Below are 21,868 nucleotides of genomic sequence, written 5' to 3' on the forward strand. Positions count from 1 at the left end.
CAGTGAGTCATAATCATCTGATGCTGGAAGGTCCTGCCCGGACGCTGATGGCTGCTGACTGATCAGGGTGGTGGTGGCTGAAGGTTGGGGTGGCTGTGGCAACTTCTTAAAATAGGACAACAGTGAAGTCTGCCGCACTGATGGACCCTGACGAACAATTTCTCTGCAGCACGCAGTGCTGTTTGATACCATCGATCCACAGATCTTCTTTCAAAGTTGGAGTCAGTCCTCTCAAACTCTGCCGCTGTTTTATAACACTAAGTTTATGTAATATTGTAAGTTCTCTGTTGTCATTTCAACAAGCTTCACAGCTTCTCCACCAGGAGTAGATTCCATCTCGAGAAACCGCTTTCTTTCCTCATCCGTAAGAAGCAGCTCCTCCTCTGTTCAAGTTTTCACATGAGATGGTAGCAATTCAGTCCCATCTTCAGGCTCCATGTCTAATTCTAGCTCTCTTGCTGTTTCCGCCACATCTGCAGTGACTTCCTCCACTGAAGTCCTGAACCCCTCAAAGTCATCCAGGAGGGTTGGAATCAACATTCCAGACTCCTGTCTCTTGTTCATTTGTTGACCTCTTCCCATGAATCCAAACGTTCTTAATTACATCTAGAGTGGTGGATCCTTTCCAGAGGTTTTCAATTCATTTTGTGCAGATCCATCAGCGAGATTACTGCCTAGGGCAGCTGTAGACTTACGAAATGTATTTCTTAAATGATAAGCTGAAATGGCTCCTTCATCCCGGGCTGCAGAGTCGACGCTGTGTCAGCAGGCGTGAAAATGGCACAAATCTCCTTGTCTATCTCCATCAGAGCTCTTGGGTGACCAGGTGCCTTGTCAATGAGCAGTAACATCTGGAAAGGAATCTTGCTTTTCTGAGCAGCAGGTCTCAACTGTGGGCTTAAAATATTCAGTAAACCATGTTGTCAACAGAAGTGCTGTTGGCCCGGCTTTCCTGTCCCATTTTTAGAGCACAGGCAGGGTGGGTTCAGCATCACCCTCAAGGGCCCCAGGATTTTTGGAATGGTAAGTGAGCACCGATTCCACTTAAAGTCACCAGCTGCACCAGCCCCTAACAAGAGTCAGCCTGTCCTTTGAAGCGAGGCATTGACTTCTCCTCTGCAGCTATGACCATTCTAGATGGCATCCTCTTCTGACAGAAGGCTGTTCTGTTGCTCAGTGGGGCTGCCTTCATGAATGACCTGAGCCAGATCTTCTGCACAACTTGCCGCAGCTCCTACATCAGCACTTCCTGCTTCTCCTTGAACCTGGATGCTATGGGGACGGCTTCTTTCCTTAAACCTCGTGAACCAACCTCTGCAGGCTTCAGACTTTCTTCTGCAGCCTCCTCACCTCTCTCGGTTTCCCAGAATTGCAGAGTTAGGACCCGGCTCTGGATTATACTTTTTTTTTTTTTGGGGGGGGGGGGGGCTCAAGGGAATCTTGTGGCTGGTTTGATCTTCTTTCTGTCCCGACCCCTCAAACTTTCTGCATTTTAGCAATAAGGCTGTTTTGCTTTTTTATCATTTGTTTATTCGCTGGAGCAGCACTTTTAATTTCCTTCAAGAACAAGAACGTTTCCTTTGCTTTCACAACTTGGCTGTCTAGCACAAGAGGCCCAGCTTTCAGCCTATTTCTGCTTTTGACATGCCTTCCTCCCTAAGCTCAATCACATCTGGCTTTTGATTTAAAGTGAGAGACGTGCAACTCTTCCTTTCACATGAACACTGAAGAGGCCATTGTAGGGCTACTAACTGGCTTAATTTCAGTGCTATTGTGTCTTAGGGAATAGAGTGGCCTGGGGAGAGGGAGGCAGGTGGGGGAACAGCCAGTGGGTGGAGCAACCAGAAAATATACAACAACATTTGTTGATTAATTTCACCATCTTTTATGGGCGTGGTCTGTTGTACCCCAAAACAGTAATAGTAACATTAAAGATCACAGATTGCAGATCATTATAACAAACATAATAATCATGAAAAAGTTTGAAATCCTGAGAGAACTGTCAAAATGTGACACAGAGACATGAAGTGAGTAAATGCTGTTGGAAAAATGGCACCGAGAGACTTGCTTGATGCCGGTCGCCACAAACCTTCAAATCATATAAAACGCGTTATCTGCGACATTTCGTAAAGTGAAGCATAATGCAACGAGGTCTGCCTGTATGCCTGGATTGTTTTTCACTGTGGAAAAAAAAAAATCTATCTTTTCAATTTAGTAATTGTCTAGGGAACAGAAATATGAACTTCAAATTGATTTCCTACCCAGGCCTGCACCTTTGGTTAGTGCTTTTAAATGTCTCTGCTCTATCCAGAGATATTTTGTGTATTTAAAATCTTTTGTGTGCTGGTACCCTGAGGGGCTATTTCTATGAAGGGAGCAATTTAAAAATGTGCAAAAGTAACTGACAGTGAATATTCCTGCATCTAGATTTTCTTACAGTTTTAAAATACTGGCTAAACATTTATCTTTGCGGGCTATGATTTGGAAATTGCAAAGGAGAGATTAAATGCCTAAGGCATTTCATTGATTTGCCACAAGCGGGTAAACACATCAAATTAAAAACCCACCCAGCGCCATCCAAGAGAATGTGATGGTCTTGGAGGGGCTGAGAGGTGAATGCAGACAGTGAGCTTAGATGGCAGAGAAGATACTCACTACAATCCTTGCAATAATATTTTTCAACCCTAGAACCCTATTCTTCTTACGCTGGCTGTGCTGCATGTGGCTTTGTTTTTTAATTCTTTCACAAAAGAAAAGGTAAACCCAGTTTAAAACTGATAGCTTTAGCTGAACAACAGAGAAGCATTCTGTTGTCTAGAAACACACACTTAAAAATTATTCATGAGCCAACTCGGTATTCAAAAGAAGAAATAATAATTTCCTTTCAGCTAAAAATAAATGTTTTGGGTTTTGTTTGGGGTTTGTTGTTTTTTTTAAGGTAATACAAAGGGTCACACTACTGAAAAGCCACAAATAAAAACACAAAGACCTGACAGCAAGTCCCCCTGGACACAAATGAATCATTGCTCTCTTGAAATAGGTATCTTTGGTGCTGTTGGTTCAGGGAAGGCCTATGGTTGTAGCCTATTTGGAGGGCATTTTACAGTAGTTTACGAAACCTTTCACCCCAGAAGTTACTTCCTATAAATGTGGCCATGATTATATAAATCACACACACACACACACACAGAAAAGAAGAACATAAAAGTAGGCTTCTTTCTTTATGACTGTTTCCAGAAACAGACCTCTTAGGTTATAGGTTTTCTGCCTTTTATGGAGACTTGACTGCAAAAGAAAGTACTTCAAAAAGCTACAGGGTACGTGGAAGACGAATACGCTTCTGGGACCGTGAGAGGGAGAGATGGACACAGAGGCAGAGCACACAAAAATCCTGACTAGTTATTTCAGCTCTTCTTGGAAAAATCAGTGAGTCAGAGGCTCTCTGGGTGATGCCTGCAAATGCAGCTACAGAAAGAGCGCAGCTCTGATCACCCGCAGGTCTGCGCTGCTGAGACTGAAACTTCATGGCTAAATGTCAGACTCAGAGGCCGCTGGAGCCCCCAACGCCCACCCGTTCCCACACATCCACACCCCACAGCCACCTCTCACACCTGGTGTCCCCGCCCACTTCCTCCTTGGACCCAAGAACACTCTTCATGGATCCTTTCCTTCAAATACTGAAGAAATCCGACTCTCCTATACAGGGGGAATCAGAGCCAGGATAAGGAATTAGAATCAGATCAACAGGAAAACCAACACAAACAACAAACAACAAAGAAACAGCACGGCCACCCAAGCGCAGGAGAGCAGCAACCGCAAGGCCACATCCACAGCGTGAGGCTGAAATCCTGTCGCCAACTATACTAACGTTTCTGTGGTTTTTTGTTTTTCAAAAGAGGCTCAGGTTGAAAAATCACCAAAGATACACTGCCATACCAGCAAGAACCATCCTGCCTAAAAGTGCTTCCTCTAAGCGCACATGTGCCTTGCCAAGTGGGTTCTTCCCAATGTCTGATGGTATCTAACAACATTACAAAACATTAGGGCTGGAGATTGGAGATCTGGGACCTTTTGGTCTGATACTTTGCACCAAATGTGGTACCCATGTCTCCGTGGTCAGACAGATGATTTTAAAGAACATGCAAGTGTTTGTCTTTTTAAAGGTTATGCACTTATTTTAATGTGTGTTAGAAAAAATACCACTAGCACAGCAGTCAGGGGCGAGCTCATTACTGGGCTCCAAGGCTAGTGTCTCCTTAGATGCTTTCTGGACCAACTGGTGAGCATGAGAATCGTGGGCACTGATGATCCCTGGACCTGGGGAGGCAGGTCTCCCCTATCACCCAGGCCTGGGGGCTGTGGACAAGCGTCTCCTGGCAGTATCACACCTGGCCAGCCCTGTGAGGATGAAGCATTCCCCGCAGCACCCAGCCTCAGGCTTCAGCAACAGGGCTCCTCGCTTCAATCAGACACAACGTGACCCAAGATTCTGAAACATTTAATCAAAAAAGAATCTGGCATTTCAAAAGTTAGGTTTACAAATTCGACGCATTCTTCGTATTAGCAATTTATCTATACACTGCCTAAGAAAATAAGGTCTATGAAGACATCAACAAGATGTTTAAGAGTTCAGTATAAGCGACAGCACTTTGCAAATAAGAATGTGGTTTAACTGTAACAAACCACCGTGAGTAAATTTAACTAAGTACATAAAAACATCAGTTAAATACAATTCTCTGGGAATATACATTATACCTACAGCTGTTTTTACAGTGAGATTCTTCCTTTTCTGTTCCTTCTTTTAATTCTCCATATGGTGAATCACTGTATGGTCCTGGATCTCCAAGCTACAAAACTGAAATATGTGTTTCCAGCGTAGCAGATGGTGACCAGGAAGGCAAAGAACTGGAGAAAAGAAAGCATACCAGAAGGGGGGTTGAAGGCACATTCTGATCACCAAAAGCCATCATTTCACTTCCACTGAGTAACGCACGCCCAGCATCCCATGACTCCAAGCTTTCTCACCTAACACTGCTTTATTGGTTCTAAGGTGGGAAGCCCCATGAAAATGACGGCAGGACCCTGAAGCAGGGCTGCTACCCTCCTGCCAGCACCATTCAGTTCCCTGGCCCAACAGCAGTATCTCGCTTTTTAAACTCTGAAATGGCTTACTTCTAGGAAGGCGGAACTTACCCCTAAGAGTCTATTGGTTCCCTAGGCTAACTCCTGATTGGTCCATTTCTCTCACTCCTAATTGGTCCACTTCTCTCACTCCTGATTGGTCCATTTCTACAAAGCTTGTTCCTAATTAGTCATCTTTGTTATACCTTATTTGCTTATGATGTTGCACAATGTTGCAAAGTCTAGACTGGTAGCCTATAAAAGGCTGTGTAAACCTACAGACGGGGTCCAGAGCTTGGAGTGTTAACTCCTCTGGGCCCACTGGTGTAATAAAGCTGAGTTCTCCAACCCTCTGAGTGCTGCCTGGTCTCTAGCCCTGATCCAGGTTGCTGTCACAGCTAAGTTGTAACACTGAGCTTTAACACTGAGCTGTAACACACTTTGCTGCAACAGTTCAAGTACCTTCCTTCTGAAATGATTTCTGGCTCTGCTGTTTTCCTTTTTTGGAATGTATCAGGAAAGTCTGTCGAATGACTCCTACAACCCCGGGGTGTTCACAAAGGGGTGGGTGTGGTGGTGTGCACCTGAGAAAAGCACATGCATTTCTAGTAGGCAGTGTTAGACATGGGCTTGGCCGCAGAGGACCACAGGGTCCGTTAACACAAACATGCCGAGAGGATGGGCAGAGGCCAGGAGCCCACGTGGGTGTCAGTGGAGAGTGGGGACATTCGGGACCACTCCTGGGCCAATCACCGCCCAGTGCCAGCCAGTCCTTGCCGTGTGCTAACTTGAGCCCAAGTGCTGTCAAAGCCTGTGATTTTTTTTTAAGGTTTATTTATTTGTCCCTTTAAAAAATTTTGGTGTGTGTGGGGGGAGGGGTGGGGGGTTAGATTTATTTATTTACTTATTCACTTATTTATTTAAAGTAGTGGTACTGGAGATTGAACCCAGGACCTCGTGCATGCTAAGCATGCGCTCTACCACTGAGCTGTACCCTCGCCACCCAAAGCCTTTGATTTTTAATCTCATGTGGACCCATGCTCTTTACCTTTAAAGAGAGATTTTGAAAAAAAGTGAAGAATATAATGTCTCACCCCCAGCTTAGTATTACCACATGGGCATTCCTAGCTGCCCCCTCCCCCTAACACTTCTACTGCGGGTGGGGTATTTTAAGGCCACTCTCAGAGAAACTTTTTTTTTAATATCCTGTAAGCTTTATTAGATTGCATTACAAGGTATATTTAAGTAGTATATTTTCCCCCCAGAATCCTAGAAATGTTTTATTTCTTGATCAGGATGGAGGTGACACTGATGTTTTGCTTAGTTATTTATAAAATTACACATTAAATATTATGCAGTTTTTTGTACGTCTATTCATTTTCAAAACATTTATTGAGCTATGATTCATATGCCACATAATTCAACCATTTAAAGTGTTTGGCTCCTTTTTTCAGTATTTCACAGGGCTGTGCAACCACCACCACAGACTAACTTTAGCACATTCTGTCTCAGAGAAAAACTTAAAATTAGTTTCTTAAAATAGAAAAATACACACTCATGGTTTTCAAATGCAAACAGTGGAGAAGCATGTAAATCAAAGAGTAGCAGCCCCTCATTCCACACTCCCCAGGGTCCCACTGCAGTCCCTGGACGGAACTGTCTTTCTAGGCATACTCAGCGCAGAAACAATTCTACTTAAACAAACAAACAGAGTCACAGTGCTGCTCTCTCCTCCAAACTACGCGGTAGGCAGAAAAATTATTCTTAGAAGGCTTCCAATGTTTATTTTGTTCCCTCAAATACTTATTTTGTCACAGCCTGGCTTTCCCTCCAGCAGAGTCTGTCAACCTCTCCACACGCCAGGAGGTCCCTTTCAAACCAGGAAGTTCACTGCCAAGGTGGCCCTTGTGTGGCTGGTCCTCCCCCAACCCACAGCTGGTGGAGGGTGGGACGGGGATGGGAGGGCCCACTCACCGACGAGGCCGCCCAGCTGTTGAAGTTGTGACTGTCCCTCTCCAGGGAGACAGAAGACGCGTCCACGATTGCGGCTGAGAGGTATAAGGCGAAGGCACTGCCGTTAAAGCACAGACCCTGGAGAGACAGAGAGGCAGGGTGTTCAGGGAGCGTGGGGAGGCCTGGGCACCTGGGCTGCAGCAAGGGGCCCCTGTGGACCCCTGAGGAGGGCCGAGGGCAGGGCCGTGAGAGGGCAGCTCATCAGCGCCTCGGGATGTGCAGTCAACACTGCTTACTCAACTCGCAGATGCTCGGAGGTTGCCCAGCCAGTAAAACATCCCAACCAGAAGTCAGGCACCTTTGACCTTTTGCATCTGCCAGCAGCAAATGAAGTTTTCAAAAGGTGGCTGTAAACATCTTAAAACTGGGAGAGTTTACACAAAAACCCAGGTCTCTGGATTCTCTTACGGAGGGAAAAAACAACAGCTGAAGATCTTGCAATCCTGGGAGCACATTTCCAGCTTATTTACTGTGAAGAACATTCTTCAGTAGTTGAAGATAGTGTGTCTGGGTGGCAAAAATTCAATACTCTGAGTTTACACTCACATGCGTGACCTTCTTGTCTCTTTATGCGTGTGAGCGTGCAACCCCTGACACAGGCTGTTGGCTTTGCTTGATGAGATAAAGGATTAAAGTGTTCTGAAGAGATTCGAAGTCACTCGGGCAGAGGAATCCCTGGAGCAGGATGGTGTCAGGAAAAAATGCTGATGGAAGTTGAGAGACAAGGGCCTGGCTGTTTGTGAATCTGTGCAAAGTCAGGAAGCTCCAAACCTCAGTTTCCTCATCTATAAAATGGGGACACACCTTACGATGATAAATTCTGAAAATGCAGATCAGAGCATTTTAAAACTAGGGAGTTTCAGAAGGGAGCACTGTTAATTTTTAAAAAGTACCACTAAAGGCAATATCTGAACAATTTTAATGCAATAAAATCAGGGGGGAAAAGGGTATATAGCTCAGTGGTAGAGCGCATACTTAGCAAGCAAGAGGTTCTGGGTTCAATCTCGTCCCTCCACTAAAAAAAATTTTTTTAAATGCTTAGTGTAATAAATCAATAAGGGAGTTTTAGGCTTAGAGGAGAGAGAGACTAATAGATGGTCTAGGCTACAGGTCAGCAAAAAAAAAAAACAAACAAAAAAAACCCAGCAGCAGTCAGGAGACCAAGACTTGGAGTCCCTTCAGAACCATTTAATCCTTAACCTTATCAAGCAAGGCTGTCAGCCTCCGTGTCAGGGGTTGCACACTCACATGTATGAAGAGACCAGACAGGTCACACAAGTGACTATAAAGTGAGTCTGACCCATTGCCAGTTTTTAGAGAAAAAAGTTCTGGTGGAACACAGTCACGGTCATTCATTTACTCACTGTCCAAGGCTGTTCTCATGCTGTAAGCAGAGTTGAGTGGTTGTGACACAGAAAGCCTGCCAACCTCTGGCCAGATCACACAGCTGGGAATCGAGGCTCAGGCCAAGCGGAAGTAAGGGCACTGCTTGCTCCTGCACTGAACCACGTGCTCCCTGTCACCCTGGCCAAGCTCATCTTCATCTCAGTTCTCCAGCCCCTTCCTCAAGACCTACTTTAAGATTCCTCCATCTCCATAATGTCATTCCTTCAATTCCCCCAGCTCACTGTGATCACCCCTCACCTGCATTCCCACCTAACTGCTACCTCAAGGTGCCAGCCTTTCTCAGCTCCCACATCCAAACAAGTGTTCCCTTTCCAGTGCCTGCCCAGGAGGCAAGACACCAACAAGCCCTGGTAGTTACGGAACCTCGACTGAGCTGACTTTCAGAACCTGCACCCCGTGCTTCAAAGTCTCAAAGAAGAATCTTCACTTTTGTATTTCGGGAAACAGGCAAGCGTAGGTCAATCTATTTCCCTAAATACCAAAGTGGGTTAACTTCCATCACATTCCCACTTCGGCATGTGTCCCAGGGTGCTGTGATGGTTCATTTTATGGGTTGACTTATGGCCAGAAGTGGTTCTGGGTGTGTCTGTGAGGGTGTTTCTGGGTGACAGTACCATCTGAATCAGTGGACTGAGTAAAGCAGGTGGCCCTCCCTAGGGTGGTGGGCCTCATCTAATCAGTTAAAGGCCTGAAGAGAACAAAAAGGCTGAGTAAGAGAAAATGCCTCCTGCCTGACGGCTTTGAGCTGGGACATCAGTCTTTTTTCCTGCTTTTGGACTTCAACTAAAACATCAGGTCTTCTTGGCTCTCAAGCCTGCTGGCTTCTGGATTCAATCTTACAGCATTAGCACACCTGGTTCTCAGGCCTAGGGGCGACACCATCGGCCTCCCTGGGCCGCTGGCTTGTGGACTGCCGATCTCGGGACTTAGTCTCCATCATCACATGAGCTAATTCCTTACAGTAAATCTCTTCACATATGTACACATCCTATTGCTGCTGCTTCTCTAGAAAACCCTGATGGACACAGAATCTGGGACGGAGAGCCGGGTATCGATTTTGGAACTCAAAGTACAATGCAGCTGTGACAAAACAGCTAACTGGCTTTGGAACTGGCTAATGACTAGAGGCAGGAGAGTTCTGAGGTACGTGCTAGAAATATGGATGTGAAAGGCGGTTCTACTGAGGTCTCAGAGGGAAATGAGAATCCATGTTATTGGAAACTGTAGGAAAGGTGATCCTTGTTACAGAGTGGCAAAGAACTTGGCTGAAAGATGTTCCAGTGGTTTGTGGAAAGCAGAACTTCAAGCAATGAAACAATATTTATCTGAGATTTTTAAGCAAAGTGCCAAAGGAGGGGTCTGGTCCCCCCGACAGCTTGTTGCAGGAAGCAAAAGGAGAAAGATGAGTTGAAGAAAGAATTGTTAAGCAAAAGAGAACCAGAACTTGAAGGCTTGGAAAATTCACACCTTAGCCATAGGGCAGAAAATGAGAAAGCTCTTCTGAAAAGAATACCAAGGCTGTGGCTGAATAGCCTTTCGATAAAGAGATCGTGGGTGTAAGACACAGGTCTCCTTGACTGTCTCAGCAGAAGCCGGGAACAGGTAAAGGATTACACAAGTAGGAGGAACCCTGACAGTCTGAACTCCAGGGGGTGGGGATGGGCCAAAACGAAGGAGGGCTGCTGAACTTCTTGGGTTCTCTAGGACCGAACCATAGAACCATTTGGCTGTGAATACGCTTTACCTCTCACCCAAAGGAGATCATGAGGGCTGCCATTCCCATCACAGGCCCATTGGGCAGGCTGGTTCCTTCTCAGTTTCAAAGGGTGGGGTTGCCTCTCTGGTTTCTGTGAGCCAGGATGTCCCCACCCAGTGCCCCAGAGGCCCCTGCTCCTACAGTGATACAGGGGTGACAGGGCCACCCCAGGGGACCTAGAGGTCAGAGCACTGAACCAAAAAGGATTACTCTGGGGGCTTTAGAACAGGTGGAATTCGCCGTATCATTTTTGGGCTTGCTGGGAACCTGTCCATCACCTCTTCCTTATCTATTTCTCCCTTTTGAAATGGGAAATGTCCATCCTGTCCCTGTCCCACCACTGTAGTTTGAAAGCCTGCACTTTGTCTGATTTCACAGGTTCCTAGCTGGAGAGGAACTCTGCCTCAGGATGAATTATACCGCAAGTCCCACACCTATCTGATTTTAATGTCATTTAAAGGAGACTTTATACCTTAGAGGTTAGCTGATGCCAGAATGAGTTAAGAGTTCAGGAGATGTTGAGGTGGAATTCATGTATCTTGCCTGTGAGACGGGCATGATTTGGGGGAGCCAGAATATTATGGACTGAATGTCGTCCCCAAATTCAGATGTTGAAGCCCTAACCCTCCATGTGATGCCATTTGGAAATGCGGCCTTTGAGAGGTAATCAGGGTGAGAGGAGGTCATGAAGGTGAGGCCCCCCTGAGAGGATTAGCACCCCTGCAGGAGGAGAGGAAAGAGAGCTCCCATCCTCTCTTTCTCTCTCTGCCACCTCAGGACACAGCGAGATTACAGGCGTCTGCAAGCCTGGAAGGGCCCTCTCACTGACACCTGATCTTAGACTTCTAGCCTCTAGAACCACGAGAAACCTCCATCATTTAAATAACCCAGCCTACAGCCTGTTTCGGCACCCAAGCAGACTAAGACAGATACTTGGGTAGGTGAGAGTTGGGGGGAAGGGTACAGCTCAAATGGTAGAGCGCATGCTTAGCACGCACGGGGTCCTGGGTTCAGTAAAACTCCTGAGGGGCAACTGAATGGTACAGAGTGATTATCTGCTGTGCTGGGTTCTCCCTGGTTTTTCCCTCTGCTTTGTTGGCAGACAAACGATCCTGAACTGACTGGAGGAGGACTGAATCCATCCTACCCCGTGGGCAATGGACAGGAAGAACACTCTGGCTTCCTTACCACCGTGGTCCAGGGCACCTGGGGAATCCTGGTGTAGGTCATGGTGATGTAGATGATGAGGAAGAAGACAGTGAGGACCCAGTAGAACACGGCTACAAACATGACCCAGCCAAATGCAGGGACTCGGAAGTACTCAGTTCCAGCGATAAGTGTCCACACCAGCAGTCCCAGAACCTGTAAAACGGGAGAGGCAGTGGAAAAGAAAAAGGAGGTGGAAAAGAGAATAAAGGAGGAGGAAGTGGGGACAGAGAAAAAAATAATTATACAAAGTGTCCATTACAACTGTCCTGGGTATACACGCGTACATGTGACGTGCGTGACGGGGCTGCAAACTCGCAGGCCACGGAGGAAAGATGGATGAGCGGAGCATCCGCGCGCCTCCACCGCCCCAGGAGAACACAGAAACCCAAGTGTAGTCATAATAATCTTGACTTTTCAAGGTCAGCACTAATACAGAGGGCGAAACAACACACTTACATGGCTGGAATCTGCTCACGGGCCGGCACCTGTGGAGGGAAGACGACTGCAGGTCCGCCTGAGGCGGTCCCGGGGCTGACCTGCTGTCCAGGGGTGACCTCTGAGGAGTCCCCACCTGCCACTGCCACCCCCTCGCAGGCAGCAAGTAACACAGGGCCAGAGAGTGCTGTCAAGAGGAGCCGAGAAAGGACCCAGCCCAAACACGGGCACACGGCGTTCTGACTCAGGTCGCACATTTATTCCAGCGACGGGCATCCGACCTCACTGTCGCTGCAGAGTAAGACCAGCCTGAAGCCCAACTGCATCTCCACTGACCGAAGGAAGCACGCTGGTCCCCACTGCAGGCATCTCTGGTCCTCCAGGAGGGAGGCCACAGAGAGGTATGCGTCTCCCATCCCAGCACCTGCCAGGGCCCGGGAGGACCTTACTCCTAAGTCACAGGAAAGTTGGCATCTAAGCCACAGCCCCAGGAGGCAGCATCAGACGTTCGGGACGGGCTCTGGCTGCTGTGTGACTTGGGGCAAATGATTTCATTCCTGTCTCAGCTCTCTCCATGGTCCGTGGAACACGGCACGGAAATAACTCTAATCACAAAGCTGATTCCTCAGTGTTTAACACCTGAGCACCTGCAGTGGGCCAGGCCCCCCTGCTCTCAGGCCCTGAGGGCAGAGCGGGGCACGAACTGAACAGACCCGCTCGGACACAACTTCCAGTCTCGTGGGGGGAACATCTGAACAGCTGCAACTGTGGGAAACGCTATGAAGGGAAAGAAGGCGTGAGGAGGGCCTAAGGCAGGCGTAAACTCGCTGGCAGGGACAGGAAGTGTCAGAGGAGGCCGTGCTAAGGAAAAATCTGAAGACCTACTAAGAGCAAGATGGGCGGGAAGACAACACCCCAGGCAGAGAGCACAGTGTGGCCAGAGGGCTGAGTGGGGAAGTTAGGACATTAGTGCAAAATGTCAGAGAGCTTGGGGAGGCTCAGGTATGCGGGCCCAGGACACCTAAGGATTTTGCACTTTATCCTAAGAGCTATGGGAGGGTTTTGAGCAAGAGGATGATGAGATGAGGTTAAGTTTTTGAAAGACTATGTAAACGGGGACACAGAGGGGAGAGGGCAGAAGGTGGGGGGGAGACAGGTTCAGAGACTGTGGTCATAATGCACGTGGAAGAAGACGATGCGTTTGAGACCAGTACAGTGGTGGGGGATACTGGGAAGTCAGTGAACGCAAGGCAAATTTCAGTAAACAGGGCCTTAGTGGATTTAACAGATTAGATTAGGATAAAGCAGAAGTACCCCCAGGTCTCCGAGAAGGCTCCCCAGTGGATCAGGTGTCATTTTCTCAGCTGGAACAGTGAACCGGGAACAGGTTACAGGGCTGAGCTGAACTACAGTTCAAAAGCTCAGTTTACAACCATCCAGTCCAGGGGAGCCAGGGCCCTCCAGGCGGGGTCAGAAGACGTGGACGCCGCGGGGAGAAGACATCAGGCCCCTGTCCAAGAAGGAAGACTTGCTGTGAAGATCACGAAGCCCGCAGACCGGTTTCCAAGAGACCTTCAAACGACTCGCTGCGAGGAGCCCACACCTCCCTGTCGAGGTCTGGACGTCTGTGCCGGGGGGCAGGGAACAGACTCTAAATCCTGCTGCCTCCCCTCCTCGGAGCTGAATGCTGACTGCTTTTATCTGTGTGATGTCTGTTGTCTATGAATTCCAAAGAAATGTTTAATGGAGATGTATTTTCGTCCTTACATCTGTGGCAAGAGAATTTACTGAAAGTGAAAAGGCACAAAACAGGATGAAATCCCAGAAAGCAGCAAGCCCCACATCAACGGGGTTTGGTCCAGAACTCACCACACCTGACAGGTGTCTGCACACGTCACTGTGCGCTATTCTGCGGGGTCAGCAAGACTGGTAACAGACGTAAGCCAGCACGGCAGGGTCGGAAACAACACCGAGACTTCTGGATTCAAACTGGGAGGGTCAGAAGGGCCCTTTGCAGATGATCCACACAGGAAACGACCTTGAGAAGCAGCACTGCTGGGTGTCTCTCCAGGAGCGCACAACGGGGTAAGCGCTTCCAGCAAAAGCTTGCGTCCAGCTAACAAACAGGCTCAGAGAACAACCTCTGGCTCTGGATGTGAAAATGCTTTCCATTATTAAAGCAAGTGGAGTCCACTGTCTAGAGACCTCTGTGCCAGCAGCGGTCATCTGTGCACACAGCGATGAAACTGTCGACTGAGCTGCCTCTCAAAGAGCAGGAGTGAATACCTGACCCAACATCTCACCAGCAAACACAGCAAAAGAACTGTCACAAAAGGAATTGCTCTACCCAAGTGAATTTCCTAGGTAACAAATATATCCAGAAGCAAACTTCTTGTCTCTCACTATAACCAACACTGATGAAAATCACTCTACAAGAACGTTACTCTCCCCTGCTTTGTGTGTGTGTGTGTATGTGTGTGCTGTGTGTAAGACACACTCTAGATCTTTATGTGCTTAGACTACAAAAATACTATTTGCTTTTTCACCAATAAGCATTATTTTAGGCTAACACTTTTTTTGAATGATAAAACTAAGATTAAAAAAATTTTTTTGAAAGTGATAAATGCAGGTAAAAATAAGCCCAGCAGTATATAAAGTATATATAAAGCATACAAAGAAATTACAACCCCCGTCCACCAGTTGTAAATTCTCATGAGAAACCATATAAAAATTTTGTATCTACCCTTCCTAACTGCTTTCGTTAGCATTTATAACTACCACCTGCAAACCCTCTTCTTTCTCCTTTAAGAATACAGATCACTCTGTACACGGCGCCTCTAACTTGTTTTGCTCCGTCAGCCACACCCCGGAGAACCTCCTTCCAGATCTATGCCCTTCTTAACAGTTAGTTGTCCAGCTTTCCGTAATTCATGTAAACAGCTCCCTATTGAGAGAAATTTAAGTTGTCTCCTGTATGTTTGCACAAAAATGCCCAGGGAACATCCTTATATAACGTTCACCCCTGCAAACCTGAATTCCAGGATAGAGTCCTCCAGGTGGAATTTCTAATTTATTTTAAGCTTTAGAAGTACTGTCAAATTACTCATCAAAAACCTTGTGCTGGAGGAGGAGGGTATAGCTCAGTGGTAGAGCATGTGCTTAGCATGCACAAGGTCCTGGGTTCAATCCCCCGTACCTCCAATGAAAAAAAAATAATAGTAGCAAATAATTTTTTAAAAAACTGTGTGCTGAATCATCTCTTCCACTCTCACTCAATGCCCATGTTTTAAATAATTAAAAATGTGATTAAAAAAAAAGAGAGATCTAATGTTTTGCTTTTCACTGCTTTACTCAAGTACAGCATAGAGAAAAGTGGCAAATCCCAACGAACAGCTTAATGAATTTTCACAAACTGGACCAAGCTGAGTCGTCAGCATCCTCATCAAGAAACAGGACCCGGCCAGCACCGGGGGCTCCGTACTCACTCCTGGCTACCGCTTCCCTCCTTCAAGGGGAGCAAGCCTCCTGATTTCCTGTCACCCTTGGCTTGGGGCTTCATAGACATAGACTCCTACAGGACATACTCTCTCGTTTGGATTCTCTTCCTCAGTACCCTGTGATTCATCCATGACACTGAATGTCGTTTGTTCACTCCCTTGGCTGCACAGCAACGGTTCCCAAACGTCAGAATCACCTGATGGGCTCCTCAGCCCACAGGTGGGTGGGCTCCACCCCAGAGTCTGTGATTAGTAGGTCTAGGAAGGGATCTGAGACCCTGCGTTTCTAACAAGTTCCCAGGTGACGCTGATGCTACTGGTCCAGGGACCACACGGTAAGAGCCGCCGATGTATATGCAGTACCCTTCCTGTTTGTTTTAGTTTGCCTTTTCCTGATCGGTGGTAAGGATGGAAGAGCATCTTTCCAGATGCTTATTAGCCACATTTAGTTCTTTCCGGGTTTACTGGTGTTTTTTCTTAAAAAATCACTTTCTTACCGATAAATCGTTGCATAACAGGGATGCTAAATGACCACATATGTGGCAACAGTTTCCTATCCAGCTTTTTAAACTTCAATCCACATGGAAGTTTCAAATTTTCACATAGTTAACTAAAATTTTCACTCTTAAAGCTCTCTATTCCTATGGGTTTAGGAAGGGCTTCCTCAGCATAAGATCATAAAAAATATTCTCTTATATTTTCTTACAGCTTTATATGTATGCTTAAATCTTTAATCCAACTGGAATTGAGTTCTGTATGTGGGGTGAAGAAAGCCCAATTTTATTTTTTTCTAGCAGGATGGTCAAGGGATCTGTTATCACTGACTGGTGACTTCTCATGTATTGGGTCACACTCTGGAATCTTCCGTTCCACGCATCTGTCCCAGTACCGACTCCTGTACCTTCAGCATGTATTTTAGGCTTTTGGGTAAAGATGTCAAAATGAACACATGAATCTAATTTTGTCCCTTCCCAAAATACAGTGGATGAAAGCATACCTGACCTAGGTACATCATGAAATCCCAGAACATTAGGTGCAAAGAGAAGATGCTTCAAATAACTAAAGGAAAAACCAAGGACCAGAAACAAGAATGGCCTTAACCTTTCCTAAAAGCAAACGGGAAGCATGTTGGAAGACAACGGCAAATGCTTTCACGTTGGAAAATGATTTTGAACCCAGAAATTACGCAGGAAAATGATCAATGAGGAACAAGAGGCAAACACATTTTTTTTTCAGACACGCAACGTTCCACACATTCACTTTCAGAATCTACTGAAGGGTGTGACCCCCCAAAATGAGGGCATAAACTTTAAAAGAGGAACCATGGAGAAAACCAACAGGAGAACGGCGTGGGGGAGGGGAGGGTAACCCCCAGGAGGAGGGGAAATCCAGGCGTGACAGGTGCTCCAGGCACGGAAGGGTCACCAGACGGGAGCCAAGTGACTCAAAAGTCAGGCATGGCCAAGGCCATCGTCACCGTGACTTAGGTCATTTTACCTTCTTTTCAACCTGGTGAGTGAGACTCAGGGAATCTGCTCCACCCCCCAATCAGGGAGGAAGCCAAGATAGAGGAAGAAGAAGGATCTAGGAAACAAGACATTCAACCCAACAGAAAGGTAGAGGGGATTTGAAAGTGAAGGAGAAATTCACCCAAGATAGAAACGAGAGCTCTGACTATCTGGCTTGTGGGAAACTTGACTGAGAGGCTATTGGAAAAATACGAGACCAATTAGCTACAAAGAAAAAGGAGCAAATTTTGTAAAATTATATGCTATGAACTTCAGTAAAAACCAAAAGAAACTACAGCAGTTCACTAGAACACTCAACTCTAACATCTAAAGAGATGATAATAAATGCTGAACATTGACCTGAACAAATTAAAGGAGGAGGGGGAAAGCAGCAGACACGGTGCGGCGGGCTGAGTACCTGACTCCCGCCTTGCGGAACGAGATTGCGCGTCCCTCCTCTGAATGGGAGCAGGTATCTGTGCATTTCCAGGAAGAAAGTTTTTTAACATTGCAAACCCTCAACGTTGTGACCTCTTGAGGCTGCCAGTGAGCCAACGACAACTGTCCCGCTGGGCCCTCTGCGTGTACACACCCTTATTCCAAAGTCTGGTGGACCAAGGAAACAGACGCCTTCGAGTTTTAAAAATCACAGAGAAGGACACACTGAGCTTGCTGTGAGGACCCTCCCTCCTGTGAAGCCTCTGAGCTGTGTGACAGCTGTTCCGCTGCTCAGAAGAGGGACCAGACGGTGCTATGGAAGGGTCTCGTTAAGTCAAATATATATACTGAGCATCTTATAAGCCAGGGGTTCTTCTAGGCACTCTTTTTAAAAAATTTTTTTAATGTGTGTTTTTTTTAAACTGTTTTGTTTTTAATTTGGGGGGGGGGGAATTAGGTTTCTTTCTTTCTTTTTTTAGAGGAGGTACCGGGGATTGAACCCAGGACCTCGTGCCTGCTAGGCATGCGCTCTACCACTGAGCTATACCCTCCCCGTAGGCACTCTTGGTTGGCTGATTTATTTCTGGCTTCAGCCTGGAACCAGCATGGGCACCATCACTAACACCGTATGTCAGCCTTGAAAACAGACCAGTGACTCCTGACCGTGAACTAGGCTACCCTGGGAGCAACATACCAGCTGTTTCCAGCTAGCTTTGCCCAGGAGAGCTGTGTTGTTCCAGGTATGAGTCCAGCACGTCTCCAAAATACCTCATTGGGCTTTAAATCATTCACCATGTTAATTCCTTGCAACAAAGTGGCATTGGAAACTGGCTACTGCAGGTTTACTCTTAACGTGTCCTGCAAGGAGGGAACCAAACATTACCATGCCTAGCCGTCTCCTCCTAATGTACTTAACATCGCACACACGTGGTAACATTCATCATTCAAAAACCTCGCTGACTGCGCGGTGGTGGTGCAATTACACGGGGGAACAGACACTGTCTCTGCCACTGGAGAAGGTCCATCAGTGGATATTTGACGACGAACTGTGATTAGTCCTGTGAAAGGAAACTCAGCCGCTACAAGGATGTAAAGCACAAGGATCCAACCGCATCTGGGTGGTGAGAGGCCGCCTGAGCTTTAAGGAGGTGAATGGGAGTTGGCCGGGCAGAATCTGGGCAGTGGAGGGGGAGTCAAGACTCTGAGACAGACACCCCATCTGGTGACCTGAGTCTCCCACAGGCTCCAATGCAACACACAGAAATCAGATGGAAGTTCAGATCCAGAAGAGGCTGACCCGAGGTCTGGCATTGGGGATCAGTCTCCAGCCAGCATCCTCCCGCAAAGTCAAGACTTGCTCCGTAGCCGTGTGAGAGCCGAAGGACATTAGTGCTGGGAGAGACGTCCAGGAGATGCGGAGGCCAACAAGCTCAGTCAAGGGGCTACTTGGCGTTAGGGCAGAAAAGACGTCTAGTCTCAGGTCATTTTATTTGTGTCATCGGTCATTATTTGATTTCCTGTCCTGGTCTTTAAAGAAAAAGTTTAGCCAATCCTGTCGACCATCACACTCTGCACCAGGAAATACACACACACACATGCACATGCAGTTCTATTTTTTTCTCCTGCATTGCTTCAAATAAAACAGATTATTAATACCCTGAGCCAGAGGAGATGCTGGGACAAGAGTGTGTCCCCGTCCCCGCACCAGCAGGGAATGAAGTCGTCCAGAGGACAACGACTCCCTCCAGCTGCTGTGTCCCCTCCAGGTCCGGCTTCTGCTCAGCAACCTGGCGACCGCTTCCATTCATCCACTAGAGGGGGACCAAACACTGCTTACGAGAGGTTCAGGCACTACAGTCCCTGCTCAGGGGTGAGTCCCTACCCTGGAAGCATATTCCACAGGGGTGGCAGGACGTGGAAGCCTCAACTCAGTCTGGGGCTCACCTATTACACCCACACGCTGCCTGGAAACAGATCTGACAGGAAATGCAGTCGGCCGGCTGAGATCAGGGTTCACTCACACAAAGACCTAAAAGAGCAAATTTAGTCCTTGCCGGCTACAAAGGTTTTACTCAAGTGTGCTTAATACCTGCCGCTCTCTCCAACAAGCAACTGTGCCCCTTTGGGCCTCTGCTTCCCCATCTGGGAAATGGGGAGGCCAGGGTTAGGAAAGCAGTTTTCAAATGGGAGTGGAGGGCTGGCAGCCGCTTTTTTCTTGGTTGTCTTCCCACTTCCACACAGGCCATGCGGGTGGGTGTCTCCGCCTGGCCCTCCTTGATCCCTCCTCAAGGACCACCGCAGGAGACCCTTGGGTGCTGCAGAGCAGAGCAAAGCTTGCGGTGATGCTGGAGGTTTGTGACTTCACCGTGCTCTTGCCTGGGACTCTAGTCTGACACCTACGATCAACTGCAGGCCTGCACTGGGGAATCCACAGAATCCCAATATCCCAGCAGGCAATGGAATAGAAACCTGCAGGCTGGGCTGGTTTTAAAATATACCTACAAATTCTTTGACACATCTCTTGAATATAGACACTTCTCAAACGTAGTGACTTGCTGCTGATGAATGGAGTGTGGCAGAAACGACGCTCTGTACTTGGGAAGTCAGGCCATAAAAAGGACCCAGCACCTTCAAGGCTGTCTCGCCCATGGGTCACTTACTCTGGGGACATCAGCGGCCCCACTGGGAGGACACTCACACAGTCTTGTGGGGAGGCCTCACCAGCAGCCAGCCCACCGAGTGCCCACTGGGAAGTGGATCTCCAGGCTCCATCAGGCCTCAACTGACTGCAGCTCCAGAAAACACCAGATGGGCCTCAGGAAAATACCTGAGCCAGGACCGCCCGGCTAAGCTGACCTTGAAGTTCTGATCCACAGACACTGGGAGTGATCATAAATGTTTACTGCTATGTCAAGCTGTTAAGCTTGGGGTAGCTTGTTAGACAGTAATAGATGATTAATACACCAAGGTCATCCAATTTGGGCTTGTGTCCCAGGGGCAGAGTGGCAGGTAAAGAGGACAGAAGACCTTGGTTTGTCACTTTCTGTCCCCTCTAAGCCCCAGTCTGTGCCTCCATAAGATGGGGCACAGCACCATCTCGGTTGCTGCAGGGTCTGCAGATCTAGGTGAACAGCAGTGACTACTAGCCTCATGTTCTTCTCTGCCAGGAAACATGATTCAACGCTTAGCACAGCTGGCATCTTGGCAGTAAAGGTGCTTGAGTGTTTAGCCAGGCAAAGGAAGTGGCATCTGTTCCTGGACTTAGAACCACTGGGCTCAGGGCAGAGAAGGACACTGGCACACGTTTTCTGCAAAGGGCCACGTAGTAATATTTCGGGCTTTGTGGGCCATGTGGTCTCTGTCACACCTACTCAATTCTGCCACCGCAGATGAAAGCGGCCACAGACAATGTGCACGAGGGTAGGAGTCACTGTGTTTCACGAAAACTGTATTCACAGAAACAGGCAGCCAGCTGGATCTGGCTGGCTGGCAGGCTGTCATGGGCCAACCTCTGCCCTCGAGCCTGGCTTCTCCAAGTGTGTGGCCCCCAGAGCAACACAGTCAGACCACCCGGAGCAGCTGACGGCATCCCTGGGGGAGGGTCCTGCAGCCCCAGTGGAGAAGGCCTGCCTTCCTTCCTCCACCACCCCAGGAGCCCCCCACACCAGGGACTAACGAGGGATCTTGGATGACAATGATCTGATGGAAGAGCTTCTCAGGCCACACAAAGAACAGACACCATGTCGATATTCTCCATGAATCAGGAACAACATTTGATTCAAGGTCCTGGGTCAGCAAGAGGCAAAGTAGCAGCCAGTCCTGATCCAAGAGCTTAGAGCCTTTAAGAACACAGAACCACCTGCGTGGCAGCAACACTCTGAGTGAAGGGACTGGATTCGGCGGCACCCAAAGGCCACCTCTGTGGCCACAGCTGAGAGAGCCCTTTGTGGCCAGACGCCAGCCTGGCTCCCAGCCCTGCCTGCTTCTTCTGGCAAAGTTTTCCGAATGCTGGTTTCCTTCCGTTTTGAAGCACTGGGGTATTGGAGGCAAAGAGGGGAAGGACTAAGGGCCCCCTTTTAAGGAACAGAAGAGACAAAAGGCTTACAGGAAGGAAGTAACAGGAAGGAGGAGGAGGAAGGAACAGAGGACGGGAGCCACTCTAAAACAGCATCTTCATATCTCCTCTATGTGGGGGACCCTCCATCCCACCAGGACGGCACCGTCCCGCCTCTGCACCAGCACCGGTGTCTGTCTCAGGCACTGTCAGTTACACCCTCCTCCCACTGAGCACACACAGCCGAACGCGGGGAATCGTCGTGATCCCCAGTGAAAGGAGAGGTCCGAGACCACAGTCCACACAGCCGGCAGAGCCACGGCTCAAAGCCGGGTCGGAGGACTCCCTTCTGCTACAGAACCTCCCAGCACTGCCCACAGGTCCACCTGAGGTCAAGGGAACACGGCACATGAGCGAGCGTTCACGTGCA

General features: G+C 47.9%; 1 protein-coding gene across 2 annotated transcripts in view; it reads right to left on the minus strand.

Moving 5' to 3' along the window:
- Positions 1-4,482: 4,482 nt before the first annotated feature.
- CMTM8 (CKLF like MARVEL transmembrane domain containing 8) overlaps positions 4,483-21,868 on the minus strand; it is a 67,815-nt gene continuing 50,429 nt past the window's right edge. For both annotated transcript variants that reach the window (XM_010959653.3, XM_074345356.1), the window contains exons 2-4: positions 11,486-11,659; positions 7,096-7,212; positions 4,483-4,905 (exon numbers count right to left, since the gene is read on the minus strand). In XM_010959653.3, the coding sequence (XP_010957955.1) occupies positions 4,822-4,905; positions 7,096-7,212; positions 11,486-11,659 (375 nt within the window). In that variant the 3' untranslated portion in view covers positions 4,483-4,821. The remainder of the gene's footprint in view (positions 4,906-7,095; positions 7,213-11,485; positions 11,660-21,868) is intronic.

This window comes from Camelus bactrianus, chromosome 17 (assembly GCF_048773025.1).
Source record: "Camelus bactrianus isolate YW-2024 breed Bactrian camel chromosome 17, ASM4877302v1, whole genome shotgun sequence".
Classification (NCBI taxonomy): Eukaryota; Metazoa; Chordata; class Mammalia; order Artiodactyla; family Camelidae; genus Camelus; species Camelus bactrianus.